General features: G+C 45.8%; 1 protein-coding gene across 23 annotated transcripts in view; it reads right to left on the bottom strand.

Annotated features, from left to right (window-relative positions):
• The window catches only part of LOC105490041 (KAT8 regulatory NSL complex subunit 3), a 90,780-nt gene that overhangs the window by 38,132 nt on the left and 37,344 nt on the right, over positions 1-15,304 (bottom strand). For 15 of the 23 annotated variants that reach the window (XR_011612129.1, XR_011612139.1, XR_011612137.1 and 12 more), the window contains 3 exons: positions 14,945-15,054; positions 14,307-14,529; positions 13,836-13,969 (listed from right to left, as the gene is read on the bottom strand). Coding sequence is in view for 8 of the 23 variants with exons in the window: in XM_071077344.1 (XP_070933445.1) it covers positions 13,836-13,969; positions 14,307-14,529; positions 14,945-15,054 (467 nt within the window). In the remaining 15 variants the exon portion in view is untranslated. Of the gene's footprint in view, positions 1-4,354; positions 6,827-13,835; positions 13,970-14,306; positions 14,530-14,944; positions 15,055-15,304 lie in introns of those variants that run through there. The other 8 variants (XM_071077343.1, XM_071077345.1, XM_071077346.1 and 5 more) reach the window with 2 other exon arrangements.

Genomic DNA, 15,304 nt, shown 5'->3' with positions numbered 1-15,304 from the left:
AAAAAAGTGTTCAAGTAACCCACTTACGGGCAGGAAAACGAAAACAAAAAATGGAACAGAAAACAAAAACTAAAATGGCCGACTTAAGGCCTAACATTACCTATAATTACATGTAAGAAAACAGTCTAAAAACTCTAATTAAAAGAATGAGAATGGTATAGAAGAAAAATCATATGCTACATGCAGTCTACAAGAAATTCACTTGAAATATAATGACATAGGGTGAAACCAAAAGAATAAAAAATATATCATGCAAACATTAATCAAAAGCAAGTAGAATGGGTATAGTGTCAAATAAAGTAGACTTCACGGCAAAGAAAACTGACAGGGACAGAGGGACATTACATAATGATAAAAGGGTCAATCCACCAAAAAGACACAGAAATCCTAAAAGTGTATGTACCAAAAAACAGAACTGAATACTATGTGTAATAAAAACTGACAGAACTGAAAGGAGATATAGACAATTCCACAATTATAGTTGGAAATTTCAACACCACTCTTTCAACAGTTGACAGAATAACTTGACAGAAAATCAGCAAGGATATACAAGAACTTGACAACCCCATCAACCAACAATTTTATCAACATTTATGGAACACTCCACCCAATAGTAAAACACATTTAAGCACCCACAGAATACATATCAAGATAGATCACCCCTGGGCCATAAACCTCAACAAATTTAAAAGACCACAATGAGATACCACTACACACCTATTAGAATGGCTAAAATAAAAAATAAAAGAGGCCAGGCGCGGTGGCTCACACCTGTAATCTCAGCACTTTGGGAGGCTGAGGCGGGTGGATTACCTGAGGTCAGGAGTTCAAGACCAGCCTGGCCAACATGGTGAAACCCCATCTCTACTAAAAACGAAAAAAAAAAAAAAACAATTAGCCAGATGTGGTGGCAGGTGCCTGTAATCCCAGACTAGGGAGGCTGAGGCAGGAGAAGTGCTTGAACCTGGGAGGCCGAGGTTGCAGTGAGCCAAGATCGCGCATTGCACTCCAGCCTGAGTGACAGAGTGAGACTCTGTTTCCCAAAAATAAAATAAAAATAAATCATAAGAGACAATATAGGCCAGGCGCGGTGGCTCAAGCCTGTAATCCCAGCACTTTGGGAGGCCGAGGCGGGTGGATCACGAGGTCAGGAGATCGAGACTATCCTGGCTAACATGGTGAAACCCCGTCTCTACTAAAAATACAAAAAACTAGCCGGGCGTGGTGGCAGGCGCCTGTAGTCTCAGCTACTTGGGAGGCTGAGGCGGGAGAATGGCGTGAACCCGGGAGGCGGAGCTTGCAGTGAGCCGAGATCACGCCACTGCACTCCAGCCTGGGAGACACAGCAAGACTCTGTCTCCAAAAAAAAAAAAAAAAAAAAAAAAAAAAAAGAGACAATATAGAATGCTGGTAGGAATGCAGAGAAAAAGAATCTCTCATACACTGCTGATAGGAATGTAAAATAGTACGACTACTCTGAAAAACAGTGGCAGTTTCTTTTTTCTTCTTTAGAAACAAGGTCTCACTCTGTTGCCCAGGTTGAGTACCATGGCATGATCACAGCTCACTGCAGCCTTGACCTCCCAGGCTCAAGCAATCCTTCCATTTCAGCTTCCCAAGGAGCTGAGACTACCGGTGTGCGGCATGACCCTTGGCTAATTTGTATTTTTGTAGAGTCAGGGTCTATCAAGTTGCCTAGGGGGTTTCAAACTCCTGAGCTCAATCAATCCTCCCATCTTGGCCTCCCAAAGTGCTAGGATTACAGGTGTGAGCCATCAGGCTGGGTTGGCAGTTTCCTAAAAAATTTAAAACCTAACATGTGACCCAGTAATCATGCTCCTGGTCATTTATCATAGAGAAATGAAAACTCATGTTCTCATAAAAAAAAAAACTGCATACAATTGGCCGGGCACAGTGGCTCACACCTGTAATCCCAGCACTCTGAGAGGCCAAGGCGGGAGGAGTTTGAGACCAGTCTAGCCAACATGGTGAAACCCTGTCTCTACTAAAAATACAAAAAAATTAGCTGGGCCTGGTGGTGTGTGCCTGTAATCCCAGCTACTGAGGAGGCTGAGGCAGGGGAATTGCTTGAACCAGGGAGGTGGAGGCTGCGGTGAGCCAAGATCATGCCACTGCACTCCAGCCTGGGTGACAGAGCAAGACTCCGTCTCAAAACAACAACAACAAAAACACTGCATACAATTGCCACAGCAGCTTTATCTGTAATAGCCCCAACAGGGAACAAACTAGATGTCCCTCAATAGGTGAATCAATTGTTACACAAACTGTGCTAAACCCATACCATGAAATACCACTTAGCAATAAAAGGAATAAACTACTCATATACATACAACAACTTGGATGTGTATCAGGGAAATCATACTGAGTGAAAACAAGACAATCTCAAAAGGCCATGCACTGTAGGATTCCATTTATACATCATCTCATTTAGGACAAGCAGAAGAGATTACTGGTTGCTAGGGTCAGGAATGGTGGGGAAGGAGATGGATGTGACTATAAAGGGATGGCATGAGGGAGATCTTTGGGCTGATGGAACCATTCTGTATTTTGTTTATGGCTACAGTGATTAAATGACATAGAACTATACACACACATTGTACCAACTTCCTGGTTTTAATTTTGTATTATAGTTATGTGAGATGTAAGTACCAGGGGAAACTTGGTGAAGGGTGTTATACTATACTATAACTGCAGGTTAAAAACACACATATCTAACAGCCCAGCAGTGTTTTGCTTTGTTTTGTTTAAATCCATCTTCTTCTCCTTAGAAAAGTAATGATTTGAATCACATGACTTCATCTTCTGGATACTATGATTGGACTGGGTGGGAAGAGATAAGGAGAACCAACCCACAAGTGAGAGTGAGCCAATCAGGCTGTCTTCAGAATTTGAACTGAGTGAAAGAGACCAGCCATCCATGAAGGGTTCTGCAGCTGAAAAGTCCTGTGACAACAGGATCAAAACTGGATCCTGGCAAGTCCAAGTCAGTTGAGGTCATGAGGCAAGTAGCAAAAACCGTGAGGCTCCTTGTCTATAAAAATGCCTCATGAGAGAATATTCCCTTTCAGAGCTATTTTGGTGGTGAATAGGTTTCTCCTTCTTGCAGCCATCAACCCTGACCAAAATGTGTGCTTGAAAAAGAGATAAAAAGGTAACAAAGACTTGTCTGCATCATTATTTGCTATGGCCCTGTCCCCATACCCCTGAAGCTTCAGACAGCTGTCATTTTAACAATCTAATCCTCGTCTCGCTTGAGCTGACTGCTCAAGTCAGTGAGACTAGAGTTTGAGGGAGAAGACAGCAAATCAGATGTCTACTAAGGAGGGTAACACGATGTGCCCAGGTATACTGGACACTCCAAGCAGCATACCAGAACTATGGCCTCCACCCAGAGGGCTCCAATGCCAAGGGTAGGGACCTGGAATTTAGGGGTTAGAAGGAAGGTCCTCCGGAACACAAGTTAACGAATAATCTAGAGGTTGGAATTCATTCATTCATCTCTAAATCTTTATGTATTTATTGGGGGTGGGTGGAGGTATGGGAAGTGCAAAGGGATACTGATCTTTCAGGATCAAGGTGGAGGGACCCCACCTACTGACGTAAGCTCAGCCAAGAGCCCCACCATAGCAACATCGATTACTCTTGGCCTGGTGGGAAGTAAACTGAAAAGGTCACGTGCAGGCCAAGCCACCATCTTCTCACCTCTTGGGCTAATCTCTACTTCCAGTCTCCCATCTTAGAACCCTAGCACAGTGCAAAGTAGAAAAGACACCGACATCAGACTACCTGGGTTCCAGTACTGCTTCTGCCATTTCCTGCTGTTTGACTGCCCTGTGCCTGTTTCCTCACTTGTAAACAGGAAATTACAGACTGGGCGCAATGGCTCATGCCTGTAATCCTAACACTTTGGGAGGCTGAGGTGGGCGGATCACAAGGTCAGGAGTTTGAGACCAGCTTGGCCAACATAGTGGAACCCCGTCTCTACTAAAAATACAAAAAAATAGCTGGGTGTGGTGGCGGGCACTTGTAATCCCAGCTACTTGGGAGGCTGAGGCAGGTGAATCGCTTGAACCCAGGAGGCAGAGGTTGCAGTGAGCCAAGATAGCGCCACAGCACTCCCGCCTGAGCAACAGTGAGAGACTCCATCTCAAAAAGAAAAAAACCCCAAAAAAACAAAAAGGAAATTAGAGTACCACCTCACACCACCTGGCATTGGTGAGGTGATGATCACTGGCCTTACAATATCTTAGCTCTATCTTCTGTGCCCACTTCATTGGGTGGTTACCAGAATACATATAAGAAGTCAACTGAAAAGAAGCTGAAGCAATCCAAATGTTGTTTTTGGTGTTTTTAATTGTTTAATGTAAGAACAGAACCATCACAGCCCCTCAGCTCTATAACTCATCCAGCCCAAGACTGTTTTAGTGGTGAGACCAAGAGCAGACAGGTCTTCCTGCCTCAGTGACCTCAAAGCACAAGGACATCTCCATAGGGCATCAACATACATCTGTCATCCAAGAATCTAAGACCTTCCTGATCCTTCCACATTTTCTACCAATAGTATCACTTTCTGAGGTTATGGATTCCAGGTGTTCTAGGAAATAGGTAAACCTTCCTTTTGCGTTCCAAGAAATACAGTTTGCGAAGGGAACTGGAAAACATGACTCTAGGCCTCAGCCACTTCCTCTGTTACCCTGTCCAAGGTGTAGAACAATCCATGTTCTCACAGCTCCCCTTCTTCAGTTGTGAAGTTCTTCAAGGTGAATAGACCACACCTCAGGAAGTCATCCCTTGCAAGCACACTAGAATTTACCATAAAGGCAGGTCGGCTTGTTAGTTTTTCTTTGTCCCCAGCATACACTGAGCCAACAACTTAAGTCATGAACGGGTTGTTCAGGGCTCTGTCTGTCCTAAATGATTCCTAAAAGCTTTATACAGCTCATATAGTCTCACTGTCCACTGCTCTTTTGGTGTGGTATGATCCTACCTGTAAAGCTATCAAACCCCTGGGTCCTGGATGCCTCCTCCAGATTTCATACCTTCCTCAAGTTTACTAAATACTTCCTGAATTTAAGAATTTTGAGAAAGTCACCTACCAGCTAATGCAAAAACACAGCCTAATTCTGTGTGAATCCCTGTTGAGATCAGCTTTTCAGGTCAGGGAGGGAAGGCATGCTGTTTAGGGTACCCTCTCCTATCACACACATCCCCCCTGCCCACAGTACCCTGACCTGCCTTGCCTGAGACTCCTAGACACTATGAGCTCCCTTCTGGCTGCCACTCAGACTGGCCAGGAAGGCTCCCAGATTGAACACAGGTGGCCCGGTGTAGATACACACTGTACTATGGGTCAGGACCATGGACTATTATTTAAGCCACGTCGTAGGCCCTTCCTGCCTACAGAAAAGGACACTTGAGTAGAGTCACACTTGGGTTGCCTAATTTATTACCTTAACTAGAAACATTCTAAGTATGGGAGCCTGTTCTGGAGGATGGCTCCTAAACCAAATCTAAAACTATCTTTGCACACAAGTGTTGGAAGAGGTAAGCAGGGGATCAGAGCTCCATCTTCTGTGACCACTTCTGCAGGGATTGCCACCTATAGGGCTCAGGTTGGTACCAACAGCCCTGCATAGTAGAGTCACTGTCAATCATCTTCCCACTTGTAAGCAGGAAGACAAAAAGTCTCATGAAATAGAAATGAAAACACTGAAGCATGGCCTTCATCATCCTAATGCCACAAGTTTTCTGGGATGGCCAAGATACTACCTTAGCTTGTTGTCCCTGCTTCCCTCCAGAGACTGGAGACAGAGGATTTTCCAGGGTTAGGGTTTCTTCTCTGACTTGGCAAATTCTTCTTTTTATCTCCAGCTGAATCACTAGTTCCTTGGGTGGCAGAGCAGAGACCTAAGCACAAACCACCGGGCTTACTGGCATGTCCTTCGAGCCGCTTCCTCTGCTGTTCTACTCCTCCTCTTCAGCTTACCTGAACCTGCGGACTCTCTGGATACAGAGACTGCCCAAAGCACGGTGAAAAGGACAAAGGGGCCAGGTTTCACCTGGCATCCACCGCTCCCAACATCTAGAGTAAGTCAACGAGGCTGAAAGATGACGGCCCAGTTCTCTTTGCCTTCACTGTGACACTAACAAAAACCAGAAGTTTCAGGTGTCAGCAAGCTACTCAGCATGACGTGGTTTCTAAGGTGGGGTTGCATGGGGAGCACTCTCCCATGGCTGCTGATGAAGGCAACAGTGACGACCTAAACAAGCCCTTCCGGCTCTGAACCACCAGTTGGCAGGTCAGATGACTCCAGTCTTTAGCAAAGGGCTTTCCATTCTAACTCCCGAAACCCCAGACCAGATGGATGTCTCCTCCCAGCTGGGCGCAGAGGGTAGCACAGACTTCCAAAAGGAAACACCTTCATTAAATGCAGCAGGCAGTCCTATATACTGACCCTTGGGTCAAACCACAGCTTTAGCGGGGGAAGAAGTGGCTCTGATCCAGGTACAGCCAGATCTGCTGAGGAGTCTGGGGATCCCAGGAACCAGATCTGCAGATCCTGGACGATGGTGCTTCCCTTGCTGGCACCATATCACCTAACCTAATGGTTTCTCTGAAGACTCAACAGCCCAACTCTGAAGACAGTTGGCGGAGAGGCAAAAATGACTGTCTTAAAGAGGTCTTCAGACACGTGGACGGCTCAGCAGGACCACACACGTGCCCAGGGCCCACCATGAGGCAGCCATCACCAACTTGGTAAGGAGGACATATCACACAGCATCTTCAGGGTGCTGGAGGCAGGCGCTGTGGCAGGAGAGGTAGTGAAGAAGGGTCAAAGCTCTGACAGGTTATCATCACATTCAGACCCTCTAACCCAATCATCTTGACTCCTGAGAATTTATTTTAAAGAAGTAATTCTCAATAGGAAAGAAGCTGGATACACAAGGACATGTGTTGTAGCTGCCAAGTGGTTAACAGAACATGGACTCTAGAGTCAAGAGACTCAACTTTCCACTTTTTAAGGCAAGTGCCTATGTTCTCTGAGCCTCCTTTTCCTTGCCTGTAAGAGGCAGATGACAGCATCTACTTTCCAGGGTCACTGTAAGGATTAAATGAAATAATCCACATAAAGCACCTGAGTGTAATCTGTGCTCAACAACAAAGGTCACCTCTTATTATTATGCATGAGGACAGAAAAGGAATGCAGAAAAAAGGAAATCGGTGAGTTTTTAAGGGCAACAGAACAGAAGGGAAGATCTCCATGACTGTTCTGATTTTGAGGCCTTAGACATGTAGGTGTGGGGGGATGCTATCAATGTTGAGCCCTGCAGCTTAAGAATAAGGAAGTGAGTAGGGAGGTGGCCTTTGTCACCAAGGCTTTCCCCACCTTTCTAAGTCTCCCCACTGGGAAACTCCCAAGAGGTCTCTGAGAATGCAGTAAAGGAGGGAAGGCCAGGTGAGGAGGCTCATGCCTATAATCCCAACACTTTGGGGGGGCCAAGGCAGGAGGACTGCCTGAGCCCAGAAGTTTAAGACCAGCCTGGGCAACTTAGCCCATCTCTACAAAATTTTTTCAAAAATTAGGTGAGCATAGTGCTGCATGCCTATAGGCCCAGCTACTTGGGAGGCCGAGGCCACAGGATTGTTTAAGCCCAAGAGGTTGAGACTGCAGTGAGTCATAATCACACCAATGAAGAAGGGTTTGACAATCAAACCTCATGACTTCAATTCTAGCACTTTGGGAGGCTGAGGTGGGAAGACTGCTGGAGCCCAGGAGTTCCAGACCAACATGGGCAATACAGCAAGACCCCATCTCAATAAAAAACGAAAACAAAACCTCATGGGCTTCCCTGTCCAAAGGCAGGGCTGTGCACAGATGATCACTCTATTCTGATTATGAATACACCTTAGAGTGAGCCAGCTTGCCCACAGCCTGCTACAAGGCTACAGTGAGGCCACTGCCATAGGCCGCCAGCTAGAGATGCTGCTTGCCAGGCTGACAAGGTCCTGGTATGGCCAGCAGGACAGAGATCTTATAACCACAGGTAGGGAGTCCATTTTTTGGACTCTGATGCAGGGCACAACAGAGTCTGTCTGTTCTCTTCCTCCCTGCAGCTTCTCAGCTGAGGAGTACACAACAGTCCATTCCCATGAAGGAAACGCGGTAAACACCAATCCGTGCCAGAAACGAAACAGATAATTAGGTGTTTACACAGATCTTAGAGCAGTCTAATTGGTGTCCACTTTTCTTTTTAAATTCACTCCATCCATAAATATTGCAATATGGAACCCTAAAATTAAAAAGGACCGTTTTAAAATCCTAACAACAATAGCATTATCACACATTAAAAAGGTTAACAATTCTGTAATATCAACAAGTATCCGGTCAGTGTTCAAATTTCCAGTTGCCTCACAAATGTCAAAAGATGGGTAGTTTGTTTCTAAGCATTAAAACACCTAGATTCCCAAAGCCTGAGGAGATTCTGATCCTGCCACCACAACAGTCACTGAATTAAGTCAACTTCCTCACTACACCAGGTAAGAAAACCAAAGCCCAGAAGGCTAGGTGATTTGCCCAGGATCACACAGCTGGCTGAAAACAGACGACCTGACCCATAGTCCAGTGCTCTGTCTGGCAGTCTGAACACTGAGTTAACTATTAGAAGCTTTTGAATCAGCAAGAAGCCTTAATCTAATAACATCCCCTTGCTTGTTAGAAAAGAATCACCACCTGACCCCTCCTAGCAATTACATACTCATTTTATTTATTTATTTACTTATTTTGAGACGGAGTCTGGCTCTGTCGCCCAGGCTGGAGTGCAATGGCGCGATCTCGGCTCACTGCAACCTCCGCCTCCCGGGTTCAAGCGATTCTCTTGCCTCAGCGTCCCGAGTAGCTGGGACTACAGGTGTGCACCCCCATGCCCAGCTAATTTTTGTATTTTTAGTAGAGACGGGTTTTCCCCTCTCATACCATTTTGTATTTTGCCCTCTCATACCATTTTGTATTTTACCCTCTCATACCATTTTGTATTTTGCCCTCTCATACCATTTTGTATTTTGCCCTCTCATACCATTTTGGCCAGGATGGTTTCGATCTCTTGACCTCGTGATCCACCTGCCTCGGCCTCCCAAAGTGCTGGGATCATAGGCGTGAGGCACCAGGCCCAGCCTTCGCCCGTTCTATTAAGATGAAAACTAATCTCATGTTAACATCATCAGTTAGAAGGCCAGACTTCGATCTTTATTCTGTGCTTCAACAGAGCCACGGGCAAGGCGGATTCTCAACGACCTCTACTCTCTTCTCAGTGGTAACCAGCTTGCCCAGGCCATGGCAAGCTGAGACGGGTTACCTAACGCAGGAGGGACCACACGGCAGGATCTGTGTTCTAGTTGTGGATCAACCTGGCATCAGCAAAGGTGAAGACACTCTAAAAACAGGCCCAAATGGCTTTGTAGGTCACGTCTATCAAACCATCAAGGAACTATCATTTCTGTACTATAAAATTGTTTGAGAGTATGAGAGGGGAAAAACACTTCCCATCTCATTCTACAAGGATTGAATTACCCCTTTTACATAACTAGACAAAGAAAAGCACACACACACAAAAGTAGGGGGTGGAGGGGAAGAAAACTATGGGCCAAAGCCTGAATAGATTAATATAGATGACAAAATCCTAAGTAAAATAAAAGCAAATAGAATAGACATGCTTTTCTTTTGAAACGCTTAGCTTCTTTCTTTTTTCATTTTGATAGGGTCTTGTTGCCTTTGTATGTACAATAAAAAGAACAGGACACTATTCTGCCACTGAATCTAGAATTCACACAGTTTGATATTAGGAAACCTATTAAAGTAACTCATCATTTTAACTGATTAAAAGAAAATGTTGGCTGGACGTGATGGCTCACGCCTGTAATCCCAGCACTTTGGGAGTCCGAGGTGGTTGGATCACTTGAGATCAGGAGTTCACGACAAGCCTGGCCAACATGGTGAAACCCCGTCTCTACTAAAAATACAAAAATTAGCTGGGGGTGGTGGCACAAGCCTATAGTCCCAGCTACTCAGGAGCCTGAGGCAGGAGAACCGCTTGAACTTGGGAGGCAGAGGTTGCAGTGCGCTGAGATCACGCCACTGCACTCCAGCCTGGGTGACAAGAGTGAGACTCTGTCTCAAAAAAAGGAAAAAAAAAAAGGGAAATGTTTATCCTAATTCGTTTCATGTGATTCTAAAAGAATAATGGACAAAATTCAAAATTCAAAACTATCAAGAGAAAGGAAAAGAATGAAGATTATCTTAGCAAACTAGAAACAGAATCGACACTCCCTTAACTTCAAGATCCATACTATCAGCCCGTAACAGAAAGCCTGCATAGGATAGATAGATTCAAAATGACAGAACAGGCCCATGTGTGTTCAGTACTTTGGAATGTAAGAGCAGTGGATTCTAGATGAGTGGAGGAATGATGAATGGACTCATCCTTACCTCACTTAACATACAAAAGTGAACTATAAGGAATTAAAGGAAACAAACAAAAGCATTATAAGAAAACACAGAGAGTTTCAGTATGGGATGACAGCAAAGTTCTGCAGATGGATGATGGTGATGGCTGTACCACAATGTGAATGTACTCCATGCTACTGAACTGTAAGCTTAAAACATGGCTAAAATGGTAAATTGTATGTTACAGATGTTTTACCACAATTCAAATTTTAAAAGGAAAAAGGACTACTTTTATATCCTTGTGATAGGGCTAGTTTTCTTAAGGCATAAAACTTTGGAGCTACAAAGGAAAATATTTGAAGATTTTACTATATGAAAAATTTAAATGGCTGTATGATCCAGAAATAAAAGTTAAATGACTGACATTCAATGAATGCTTCAATAGAAGAAAAAAAAAAGATGAGCCACTGACAGGAATAACATATATGCAACTTGCGTAACAGACAAAGAATTAACATCTGAATAAAGCCACTATAATTCACAGAGTATGACAAACATTTCATAAAAGACATAAAACTTCTTAAGTAATCAGGAAAATGCACATTAAAACAATTTCATTTTTCACCCAGATTAATCAAGTTAAAAATATTGATTTCCACAAAATACGAAACAGATATTTTCATCACTGTGGCTAGCATTGTAAAGTAGCAAAAACTTTTGGAAGGGCAGTTAGTGAGCAGCTGCCCAGATATTAGACGTACACATTCTCTACTTACTCTCTAGCCTGGAGAAATGCTCCCAAAGGTACACAAGAATAAGCAAGAGTGTTCACCAGAGCATTATTTAAAATATCAAAAACCAGAATAGAACCCAGCTATCTACCTAACAGAAGGTGGTGACATACATCTTCTTACATCTACTCAGTGAAATACTAGCCAGCCTCTGAAAGACGTAGACAGAGAAATGTGTCATGACATGATTTATAAAAAAGGGCAAGTTACAAAACAGTCCATACTCTGTAATCCCATATTTGTACAAAACAAATAAAATAACATACTTCGTGTAGAAAAAAAAATCTGAATGGATCCATATCAAGCTATTAACAGTGATCATCATCTCTGGGAGTAGCATCATGGGGAAACCTTCCCTTTCTAAATTAATTATTTCTTTTTTTTTTTTTTTTTTTTTTTTTGAGACAGAGTCTCGCGCTGTGTCACCTAGGCTGGAGTGCAGTGGCGCGATCTCGGCTCACTGCAAGCTCCGCCTCCCAGGTTCACGCCATTCTCCTGCCTCAGCCTCCGAGTAGCTGGGACTACAGGCGCCCGCCACCACGCCCGGCTAGTTTTTTGTATTTTTAGTAGAGATGGGGTTTCACCATGTTAGCCAGGATGGTCTCGATCTCCTGACCTCGTGATCCACCCGCCTCGGCCTCCCAAAGTGCTGGGATTACAGGCTTGAGCCACCGCGCCCGGCCTAAATTAATTATTTCTAACATGTTTGAATTATTTAAAATAAGCATAATCATTTTTATAATTGAAAAAATAAGAAACAAGATAAAATTAAAACATTTCCATCCCTCTGCAAAAAAAGGTAGCTATGATCCCAATGAATGTCAGGTGTTGACCTCTGTGCAGTATTTTCCCTAGAGAGGAAGTGACAGAAGAGCTTTTAGAATGGCTCAGGAACTATCACTGCACCTCCAGTTCACAAGCAGGTTAACATGACGGAAAGGACAGGGAGACACAGGACAGGGAGACACAGGAAGGCCTCAGTTGCACAGGAGATACTGAAGGAAAGCACACTCGATACTAGACTCGAACTCTTTTTTGGCTTAACTTCTAATCTTTGAGTGGCTCCTCAGATCACCGTTTTAAGATTAGAAACATTTGACTTGAAAAGGTCACAATGGAAATCAGATCAGCTAAGAGAAACTAATCATGACTTCCTGGGTGAGACCTATAAAAACCTAGCTGTGCCCTAAAAAGACAGCCATACATGCCAAGATACGGGAAGGCACAGTGCTGGAAAGCCAACGTCAAAGAAAGAGTATTATACTTGGGGGCCGAGGCAGGAGGACCACTTAAACCTAGGAGTTCGAGGCCAGCTTGGGCAACATAGTGAGCTATCTCTGTCCCCATGTCCTTAAAAACAAAGAAAGAGGCCGGGCGCGATGGCTCAAGCCTGTAATCCCAGCACTTTGGGAGGCCAAGGCGGGTGGATCACGAGGTCAGGAGATCGAGACCATCCTGGCTAACATGGTGAAACCCCATCTCTATTAAAAATACAAAAAACTAGCCGGGCGTGGTGGCGGGCGCCTGTAGTCCCAGCTACTCGGAGGCTGAGGCAGGAGAATGGCGTGAACCTGGGAGGCGGAGCTTGCAGTGAGCCGAGATCCGGCCCCTGCACTCCAGCCTGGGTGACACAGCGAGACTCCGTCTCAAAAAAAAAAAAAAACAAAGAAAGAGGCCGGGCGCGGTGGCTCACACCTGTAATCCCAGCACTTTGGGAGGCCGAGATGGGCGGATCACGAGGTCAGGAGATCAAGACCATCCAGGCTAACACGGTGAAACGCCGTCTCTACTAAAAAATACAAAAAACTAGCCGGGCGAAGTGGCGGGTGCCTGTAGTCCCAGCTACTCGGGAGGCTGAGGCAGGAGAATGGCGTAAACCTGGGAGGCGGAGCTTGCAGTGAGCTGAGATCCGGCCACTGCACTCCAGCCTGGGCAACAGAGCAGGACTCCGTCTCAAAAAAAAAAAAAAACAAAGGGCCAGGAGCGGTGGCTCACGCCTGTAATCCCAACACTTTCAGAGGCCAAGACAAGTAGATCACTTGAGGTCAGGAGTACGAGGCCAGCCTGGTCAACATGGTGAAACCCTGTTGTAGCCGGGCATGGTGGTGGGTGCCTGTAATCCCAGTTACTTGGGAGGCTGAGGCAGGAGAATTGCTTGAACCAGGGAGGTGGAGGTTGCAGGGAGCCGAGACTGCACCACTGCACTCCAGTTGGGGCGATACAGCAAGACTCCATCTCAAAAAATAAAAATAAAAACAAAGAAAGAGCATTAGCTAAGTAGCCTCTACTCACAACTCTGAAGGATGAAACCAAGGATGAGAAAAAAAATTAAATGAAAGGAAAAGCAACCACTTGAACATACACAATCTTCACAATATCCAGGGAGAGATGTAGAAGAGGAGGCTCAAAGAGGTCCATGATTCGCTCAGTATTACAAAGCCAAACTCCAGAGTTCAGATTTGAATTTGAATCTGAATCTCGTCTGTCCAGTGCATGGGCAGCCCCTCCAATCAGCCAGTCAGCTGGTCTCCAACTTCCCAACAATGAAGCCCACGTCCTCAGTCCTTCCTGGCAGACTCACCTGTGAGCTGGAGGGCAGCACCTGGGAAGAGGGCTCCTCGGATGGGGCTGCTCCTGAGCCCATAGGGCTCAGTGTGGTGATCCTGCTCGGCTGGCCACGAAGTGTCAGAGTAATGGTGGTGGGGACCTTCAAGCCTGAGATAGAGAGAGAGAAGCAGTATTTTTGAGTCACACTCTCCACCTTCTGCTGAGGCTTTCCTTTCCTGGAGAGCTTCTCCCCCACATAACACAGTCCCTTGGCCTCCTCCCCAGCTGGGTCATCTATGCACTATCGGTCAATCTGAAAGGCAACAGGAAACAGCCTGTGTTCGCTCAACCTCTCTGGGGGATGGGTCCACACAGCGGAATCCGAAGGTCAATGCCAGGACCCTGTGGGACTGGTTTCAACATCACACCTTGCCCACATGAGATGGGAAGGTCCTCGGGGGAAGACCCCAGACCTGGGAGTCCCCACAGCTCTCATGAGACTCACCTGATGCTTGGTGAGAGATCTGAGCCAGGCCAGGGAGGCTGCTTGCCAACTTAGCGAGGCCCCCATTGGTCAGCAGCTGGTGGATGGCTGTGGGCTTCCCACCAGGAGTGGCACCCAAGGAGGAGAGAGTGGTGGCCACAGGAATGGTACGGACAATGGTGCTGGTGCCCGTGGTGATGGCACCCAGGCTCTGCATGGGGGTGGGCAACTTCACACTGGTGGCCTGTGGGACACACAAGCCCAGGTGATCAGAAGCTGTCGCCCAACAGCAACGTTCGAGTTTGGAGGGCCCACAGCATATTATTAAAGGCTAACATGTATTGAGTGCCTACTACATGCAAGGTACTCTTCCAGGCATTCTGCATATATTATTTCACTCTTACAACAACTCTATGAGGGAGGTACTATTATTACCTCATTTTATAGACAAGGAAACAAAAACAGAGTGGTCAAGAAACTTGCCCAAGGTCACACAGTAAATGATAGACCTTAACCTTTGGAAGTTCCCTGCTGTGTAGCTAGAAGGCTGTTTGTCCTTGACCCACTTGACTCCAGACCTAGTTTCCCTGCCAAAACCAACTGAGCTGAGGAGGCCTCCTCCCTACACCTGCCCAGCCCAGCAGATGGCAGATGTGCACCTGTGGGGCTGGTCCTGGGGAGGGATTTGCTGGAAGGCCAGAGGTCTTGCTGCTGATATCCTGCAAGCTGAAGCTGAGGCCTTGGAGGAGGCTGCTGGCTGATGTGGCCCCTAAGAGAGGACATAGCAGGAATCAGTAGAGACTCAATCACTTGCACTATCCCAACAGCAGCCACATCCATCCACCCTCACCACCAACTAAAACACCAACGGTGCTTGCCCTTGGACACCCCCGTCCTCAGAAAGAAGGCAAGAAGGTCTCCCCAGCCAGGCACACACGCAGTGGATGCCACACAGGAAAGGTACTGTGCCAGACACTGTCCCGGATTTGCTCTGCACCTGCTGCAAACCATCAGTCATA

The sequence above is a fragment of the Macaca nemestrina genome, chromosome 13 (assembly GCF_043159975.1).
Source record: "Macaca nemestrina isolate mMacNem1 chromosome 13, mMacNem.hap1, whole genome shotgun sequence".
Lineage (NCBI taxonomy): Eukaryota > Metazoa > Chordata > Mammalia > Primates > Cercopithecidae > Macaca > Macaca nemestrina.
This window is presented reverse-complemented; position numbering and strand designations above follow the sequence as displayed.